The 8,394-nt window shown below is 34.1% G+C and overlaps 1 protein-coding gene and 1 long non-coding RNA gene across 3 annotated transcripts; one reads left to right on the plus strand and one right to left on the minus strand.

Moving 5' to 3' along the window:
- Window positions 1-4,002: 4,002 nt before the first annotated feature.
- Window positions 4,003-5,353, plus strand: LOC129746360 (uncharacterized). Its single transcript, XR_008737294.1, has 2 exons — window positions 4,003-4,994; window positions 5,055-5,353. It is a non-coding gene; the product is annotated as an uncharacterized LOC129746360 (long non-coding RNA).
- Window positions 5,354-5,404: 51 nt separating this feature from the next.
- LOC129746359 (uncharacterized) lies at window positions 5,405-7,899 on the minus strand. 2 transcript variants are annotated; one of them, XM_055739983.1, is made up of 3 exons: window positions 7,071-7,899; window positions 6,688-7,017; window positions 5,405-6,616 (listed from the first exon to the last, which is right to left on the minus strand). In XM_055739983.1, the coding sequence occupies exons 1-3, from the start codon at window positions 7,615-7,617 to the stop codon at window positions 6,183-6,185; spliced, it is 1,311 nt and encodes a 436-aa protein (XP_055595958.1). In that variant the 5' UTR covers window positions 7,618-7,899; the 3' UTR covers window positions 5,405-6,182. The 2 variants fall into 2 exon arrangements, with proteins under 2 accessions (XP_055595958.1, XP_055595959.1); XM_055739984.1 differs by lacking the exon at window positions 5,405-6,616 and having other exon boundaries at window positions 6,784-6,855; window positions 6,914-7,017.
- Between the last annotated feature and the right edge of the window lie 495 nt (window positions 7,900-8,394).

Genomic DNA, 8,394 nt, shown 5'->3' on the forward strand with positions numbered 1-8,394 from the left:
AGAAACATCAAATGAAATTTAAATTGTAACAAGTTGACGGCAGTAAAATGTTAGATTTTTTATTTATAACTGGTTTTATTAATTAGTTAATTTTGAAATAATTAAAAACAATTAAGTTTTAAAATAAAATGATTAATAAATTTAATATGACACTATCGATTCAAAACTTTCAACATGTTTTCCAATTGAGGGTTCGTTTTCTGTTTGTGTAGATCGTGTGTGGAGCAACGAATTAATAGCACAGTTAATAGATTCATTTTGGTTATCATCAGATGCTTGAGCAGAAACTACTTCAACAGGCGCCGGTGGGACTGTTTCCTCTTGTTCGCCTTCCGAATATTCTTTCAACTTTTATTTCTGCAGCAACGACTCGAACATCTTCATTCTAGAAAAGAAATGTGGATACATGGTGACTTAATTTTCTATCGTTTTAATTATCAACCAATTCAAATGAACTTGTAAATATAAGTTTTTTTTTTGCTATAATAAAAGACAAATGCTTTAGTCATCTTCTGGGGAACTTCCTAATATTTTTTCAGATGACGATGGAGAACATAAATCATATTCTAGTTACGATCTAAGAATAATAAATTGAGTATGACATTATCGATTCAAAACATTCATTGGAATTGAACGGAATTTTTAAATTGAATTATTAGTACCTATATTTTCATTTTTATAATATTCATTAGTTACTATATACACACAATCATCCTAAGCATCTGAAATTTATTTATTCAATATTCCGTTTCTCAATATCTGTACAAATATTGATAAAACATTGAACTTGGCACCACTGTCGCAAACAGTCTTTATCCGTTTGTTTTGCTTTGCTACGCCGGGAAATTTTCACCTCACTCGCCGCGATCGTTTTTCTGCTGGAGGAGATGCAATCAGCACACTGGGACCGAAATTCTAGGAATTATACAACCAATGACATTGTACCAGGTAAGTAGAAATTAAAATCATCTTTGAAAGAAATACTAAGATCCCGTTTCTTATGTTTTAGGTTACGCTGCCGGAACCCCCAGTTTTACTCCGTGCAAGGATTGTTTGGCCAGAAAGTGTTACAGGGCGTGCTGAGCGAAATGAGGAGGAGCAGGCAGCATAACAATGTTCATCTCGGGCAAGTTATTTTGTGTTTTTTTAAATGTGATTCAATAAAATAATGAAATTAAAATGATTTAAATCAATTGTCAATTGTCAACCCAAGTAACCATAAGCACAAAAAACAAGCACTCTCTTTGCTCTAAAGTCTACTATAGAGCACAATTTTTTGCACTAATATAGCTCTGTGAGCAAGAGTTGGCGAAATTAAATGCAGTTATAGTGCTGAAAAAATAAGCACTAATAAAGCATTATTCAATTCTGATATAGGGCTTCAAGAACTGTCAGATGCTCATTTGATACATCAAGCACGATATTGGTCTCTATATTTTCTTTTGATGCTTGATGGGAAAAAATCATTCAAGGTACTTGGATTATGCAAAAAAAAACAAAAATAAATACAATCTTCCATTTCCCCTTAGTCAGCCCTTTCTCATTTCGAAGGCACTTTTTTCTCAGGGAGGATGGTCATTTGTTTCATTCCATATTTATGTTTCCGATGACTGCAAACTTTTCCTGGTGACCGGATCGGGAATCGAACTCACAACCTCAATCTGCTTAAGATTTCTCTGTGCCTCTTCTCATTGACCTATCGTGAATCTTACAAAATCATGCGCAATTAGGGCTATTTAAATCGACTTTTATGCTGGCGCTTCAAATCTGCATTCGTTTTGCACTAAGTCAGAATTTATGAAAAAATAACATAAAACTGGCAACTTCTAGAAAAAGATCATTGAATCTGGCATCTCTTGAATAAATTGTTTGCTTCAACGTAAAAAATCTGGACTTTTACATTTTTATCCTGCGGATTGACGGAAATTTGAATAGAAAAACGAGAAACCTGGAAAAACAATCGTAAGTACGAATTTCATTATGGTTTCTTTCGAAATGCATAATATTGTTGTCTTAAGTTTCTATTTTCGCCAACCTTCATTGTCATGAAAACGATAAAAAATCATAAATGCAGTTAGAACCATTAAAAATATAATTTTGAGTTTTAATGATATAAATTAAATACATTCAATTTTTTTAGTTTAACGGAAAGACTTAATTTTTTTTCAGCTCAATGATGGGACCTAAAAGGTTGAAAACGGAAGCGTTTGACCTGGAACTGCAAATTGACGCATCGACTCAAACATCCACCAAAACTGTAGACATTGAAGCGGATTTGGAAATGGTCAACCAAAAAGTTGATCAACTTTTTGAAGCAAATAGAAATGACAAAGAAAATCTAAAGCGATGCATTTCACTGCTATGTCAAGTCAATGCGAAGATTGATATTTTGGCCGCAAATGTGTTAGACAATTCTAACCATGATAATGTTGGAGTTAATTTTAAAATCTTCGATCCTGTCAATTCGCTTGATTCACTGGAAGAAATGGAAACCAACGCACGAGATATGGAATTTGTTGAAAAAACGGTTAAAACCCTTGGCAGACTACATGGTAAGGACAAATTTATTGGCGAAGGAGGGACTGTTTGCCTTGGCCTAGTAGATCTTTTTTTCGGACGCAGTTTTCTCGTAGACTGCTCGTGGACAGAAATTCGCAGAGGTCAACGAGGAGGACTTGTTTCAAATAAAATAGCGTTCCAGAAATATGATAATATTATGCAATTGTTTTTCCAAGTGGTGCTTTTTTCCGATAAGAATTTTACATTTAATGAATGTATTAAATTTCTGCACCGGTGCCTTCGAAATGCGAAACAGCGATCAACGCAGTGGGAAGGATTACGAGCATCGGTTGCTCGCAACAAGAAAAATCCACGCCTTAATATCGCTGAAGATGGACTCGAGGATCCAAGGTACGAATCATCAGAAGCTGATGACCCGGTTGATGAGGAATATGCGGGACAAAGTCTCGAAGTGGAGTTCCTGGACACCGAATAACTTTGTTGATGTTTTTTTTATACTTCAATGCGAATCTAAATAAAATAAAAGTCAAATAAGATGCTTTTAGTTATTTTTATTATAAAATCATCAATAAGAAAATTTCAATCATTGAGAACATTTGGGTAGAGTATGCAATAGAGGTGTAAATGTGGTTCTCTTATCAACGGTAACTGCCACTAACTTACAAAATACTGATTCATAACAATAAAGTTTTTCTTCTTCAAACCTCGATACATTATATGATTTGTACGTCCTTATTATTTTCGAACACATTGGCGTTTCGAAAAGATACGTGTATTCAGCAAGCTTCGATCCAACTATACCTATCTTAGATGCATTTTTAAAAGCGATTATGGACTGATCATCCGTCAAAAACCATTGATCTTCGAACCTGTTGCGTAATGTAAAACCGGTTGCTAATTTGACTCGTTCGTAGTATACTGATTTTGCATCGAAACAACTAAGCATCGGATACTGCTCTTGAGAAATTTTCGAAGAAGATTTTAAAGAATTTTGCTCTGATAGTCGATTTATAATTTGATTTAAAGGCAGCTTCCCAGATCGTACCATTTGTTTGATTTTGTACAAGTAATTTTCAAAAGGATATGAGGAAATCGAGGGAAGTGATCCAAACCTTTTAACTTCTTCAACGACGTGTACTAAATTATGCAAATTGCTAGTAATTGACCCAAAAAATGACTCATAATTGATTATAAATTTTTCGAACATCGTTTGAGCTACACCTAACAGATCGTGGTAGTTATCACTTGAACAAATTGTAGTTGCACAAAATAAACAAAGGGAGTTTTCAAAGTGTTCTGAATCTAACGATTGATCCAACAGACTAATTCCAACATAATGCAGAAATGTGGCACATTCAGTTGCCTTCCAGTGAGACAAACTCTCCCAAGTAACAATTTAAGTTTTATAAGAAACTGGAAGGGCACTTCAAAACTTTGTTATAAAACAACGTTTAGCTATATAAACCCCATTAAAACATTTATATAACAACTATAAGTGTAAAAAGGCCCACCTACAGGAGGTTCTGAAGTGCCCATTCTAAGACTCTTAAACAATAATATGGGCTTAAAACAGTTTTAATCAAGGCTTGCTCTAGATCTCTCTAGATAATCATGTTCTTTCTGCACTGAACAAAAGGTTCGTAATTTTTTTTTATCCGGAAAAGAGTTTTACAATGGCAATAATTAAAATCAAATAATCTTACCGAATCAAAAACTAATTGAATGATTTTTTTTCAACCACGACCCAAAAATAACCTTTCATATACATTCTAAACATCACAATCGATATTTTTGGTAACGTTATGGATAAATATGTTGCGCTTTTAATTTGATCGATTAGTTTTTCGAGAAACTTATATATAAACTGCGCGCCCTTGTAAATTTCAAAAATAGAAGATTTTATGAGATATTTTATGGAATAATAAATTGTTCAAATTTATTTCAGCTATTGTATTCTAGTTTGCTACGTCAATATTTAATCAAATATCCAATTAAAATAATTTAACTAGGCGCAATTGATGGTAAATAATGGTTTTTATTATAATATTCGATGAGAAATCACATTTAAACTTTCATGATTTCATTTAAAAATGGCGATTCCTTGAAATCATCTCTTTGACTTGACGAAATCTGCTATGAATCTAACAACTCTGGATAAATGTCATTTCAAGTACAAATGTTCTTCCAAAAAACAGTTTGGCACCTTATAGAACCAAACGATCTTTTGACGGATCTTTATAAGGGTTCTTATTTCAGTGCAGCTGACGGTGCGACAAAAAAGAAAACAAAACAATCAAGATAAACGAAAACTGCAAAATTGCGATCAAAAAATATTTTATTTATCGGTCTCGTAACTGAAAGATTCGAGTACCTTATTCTACGGTTTGGTGATCTGGAGAAGTGGAGAAGGATTTTGCCCAGCCATCGATCGGGATCATAGCACAAAAGTTGCAGGAATGTTTCTGAATTGCGAGGTAATAATTCCTTTATGTTTGATATTGAACGTACAGTAACATATTTTTTACATTTTATAGGTTTTTCCGCTAAATTGTATCCGGAACAGAATGTCATCATTTGTTGCGAAAAGAAAACGTCCGCCGGAATTCTAAAACCAGCTGGGAAATCACTAAGAATCTGGGAACATAACATGAAACCTCGGAAGCAGGAAGTTTTCAATTCAAGGTAGAATCTACTGGTGCGAAATACTCGAATGCTGACTGGAACTGAAGAATGGATAATTATAACAGGAATGATTACCGGTTTCCGTGCAACGTGATTTTTCGGTACAAGCAATGGTTTTAGTTGTGAAATAAAAGTGTAGATAATGTGAAAATTATAACAAGAGTTTATTGTGAAACTAATGAGAATTTAGAAACCTGTTTTTTCTTCTTTGTTGCTGAATATATAATTGAATGATTTTGGTGGGTAGTGTCGGCGCTGTTTTCAAGAATACGTCGAAAGGTAAATCTCTAAGGGAACACTTTCATATGAACAAATCTCTAATGAACACTTCATAACATGATTTATCCGCCTCGAATGATAAAGTGATCAATATCTTAGGGTGAGCATTGACGGCACCCGGTGGAGTTGTTGGAGACGAAGTTGCATCCGGCAGACTTTGGGAACGAGTCGATAAAGTTGTTTTGGTCTAATTAATTACAATTTTCTGTTGCAACAAAAGTCCCGATCTCTTTTATCTCTCGAACTCACTTCCTCCTGGGAGATAAATTGCTAAATTTAAATATTACATTTGGTGGTAAACATTTGAGACGTGCCACACATACACATTTTGACATTTCGATCGGATTTGGACTGTCATTCTTTGTTGGTTTTCTAAATAGGTTTAATAATTGCTTTATAGTGCTCTACTGAACCAAAAAAATTAAAGGTTATAAAACATTCTTTGTTGTTGTTTTTTTTAAGGTTGGTTTTCTAGAGAGGTTTAATAATTGCTTTTTAGCGCTCTTCTAAACCAAAAAAATTGATGGTTATAAAACCAACACAAAATTTGACAGGAGTTCTATAAAAAGATTCTATAGTGGTTTTTAAGCTATCTTAAAGGGCAATCATATAGAGTTCCTTATAAATTACGTTACAAAGCAAACAATACTTTATAAATCCCTTATACAACAACTATTTTTTCTTATAAAACCATTCAGAGTTTAAAATGTTGCTTGGGTCTCTATGCTGCGAACTGCACGATGTATTTCGATTGGTAGTCTGATACAATTGAGCTTCGATGATATCATGCTTTTTTCGTAGGAATTCCATCTTTTTCCATTATTACCAACCGTGTAATTTTTAAGCAGTTTTTTCATTACCCCTAAATGCAAAAGGTGTAACGAATCAGCCACGATGAAATCTTCGATCATATCAATAGGCAATTTTAAAATTGGTGAGGAGATTTTTACTGTTTGATTGCTTCCTGCTATTCGTTTCTTTTGGTAATGCTCTTCGTACAATCCATCTCGGAAATCCTTATCTGTGCGTTGTGGTGCAAATGTTTGGGGGAAAACATTGGTTCTCATGGAAGTGGAATATTCACCGATGGTACAACATTTCAAGCATCCATGCTTTGAATTGAAGTTGACAACACCTGTAAACAAAGACTCATTAATTTTTTTTGTCAAAAATGAATGATGATTTGAATATTATTTTTGACCAAACCTTTAACAAACGCACGAGCAGGAGAATCGCAAATAAAAGCTCGAATCCGAATCTCTAAGAGGAAATTGTTGATGATGATTCCGTTTTTCAAAATTTGAACCGCCTCTTCAACAAAAGGTTCTAAAAACTCTTCTATATTGCCAGGTTTTGTTTTCCCTTCGTAAATTCCTATGACCAAAGGTGAAATTTCCGGATGATGGGCAACATTAAACAGAATTGGCCATACTTGCTCTGTTCCATTGTTATATAAGGGTAATCCATCGATATTGACATTGATGTCTATAGTTCGATTTTTGTTCAAATTGCCGAATGATGATTGCAAACAAACTCCTGAAATTGAAATCAGTTTTATAAACTATATTTTAAATACTATTATTTCTTACCTATTCCGTTATGCCAGTACTTTCCTCCTTGAATATCATAAATATCGGCTTCAAATCTGGACGTCGAGAGAAGTTTTCGTGGATCTTTTGGAATGGAAAAGTCTTGAGAGTTGAGCCTGGTTAGCAGTGGCTTCAGAGTTCGATGCGGGACATTGTACTTGATACTCCAGTTCCGAAGAAATTCGACCAAAGTGTCAGAGCAAGTGGAGTCTTCATCCTCGCTTGATTCACCATCGTCCGGGCTGTAATAATCGCTTTCTTCTTCAAGCCGGTTCTCTTCCATTCGAAAAAGTTCTTCAGTGTTCACTTCACATATTTTTGAAGAGTCTTCGTGGAATGCTGGCAGCAGCAATCTATCTTCCGAACTATCCGTTTCCGTTGGTTTCTTGACAAGACGATTTTTACGGCCACACAATTTTCCCGATTTGATCCCGATTGTGGATCTAATTTTGAATTTTTTTGTATCGGTATCACCATTTTTATACTTATTTAGCAGTCTCCGATAGGATCCACTTTTCAAAATTTTTTTCCAATTACCGCGATTCATTTGGATTGAAAGAAAATATACAAATTTAAAACCGAGACCGACCGATCAAATCGACGAAAATGTAAACAAAACAATGTTTTTCTATCAAACTCTACACGCAAAAATCGATTTACTTATTTATTCACGCTAATTTTTTTTTGCATGATATTAGCTTCTTATAATGCTGATACAGTGCTGTGAAGTTATTCATTTTCCACTTTAGTGCATTGAAGTATTTGATATGCTTATAAAGAGCGAAGGGGCATTTGATTTGCAGATATAGAGCTACAAAGCATAACGTATGCTGATGTATAGCTTTGTGGCCTTCAGTTTGCTAATTTAGTGCTATACAAATGCAAAGCTTTAGTGCTTATGGTTACTTGGGAATCTTATTCGAAAAATTCCCATATACATCGAACGAAATTTTTGCGTTTGTGTGCGTGCGCTTTAAGTACGCGTACTGTAAATAGTTTGATGATTGGTGAACATCATTCTTTAGCATTAAAAAAGCTTTGAGTTTATCGTCTATTAGCAGTTTAACGATATAATCTAATAGTTTTTTCAATGGTTACGTTATATGAGGCCATCAAAAAAACAGTAATTTTAGTTTAAACGGTTCGTACACCGATTTCCGTAACAGTTCGATAAAGCGTTTAAAATATGCCTACACATGTTCATTCTAGAAACAGTTCAATTCGTTGGAAACGTTATTCATTAGCGTTTTAGAAACCATACCCTAACTGTTTCTAGAACAGTGTCTCCATATAGAGGTTTTAATAGTTTTAAACAGTAACATAA

Source organism: Uranotaenia lowii, chromosome 2, assembly GCF_029784155.1.
Source record: "Uranotaenia lowii strain MFRU-FL chromosome 2, ASM2978415v1, whole genome shotgun sequence".
Taxonomy (NCBI): Eukaryota; Metazoa; Arthropoda; class Insecta; order Diptera; family Culicidae; genus Uranotaenia; species Uranotaenia lowii.

Coding starts and splice junctions, on each gene's coding strand:
- LOC129746359 (XM_055739983.1), bottom strand. CDS start 7,617: ATGAATCGCGGTAATTGGAAAAAAATTTTGAAAAGTGGATCCTATCGG. Junction 7,018..7,070: donor GTACTGGCATAACGGAATAG/GTAAGAAATAAT, acceptor TTTCAATTTCAG/GAGTTTGTTTGCAATCATCA. Junction 6,617..6,687: donor TGCTCGTGCGTTTGTTAAAG/GTTTGGTCAAAA, acceptor CTTTGTTTACAG/GTGTTGTCAACTTCAATTCA.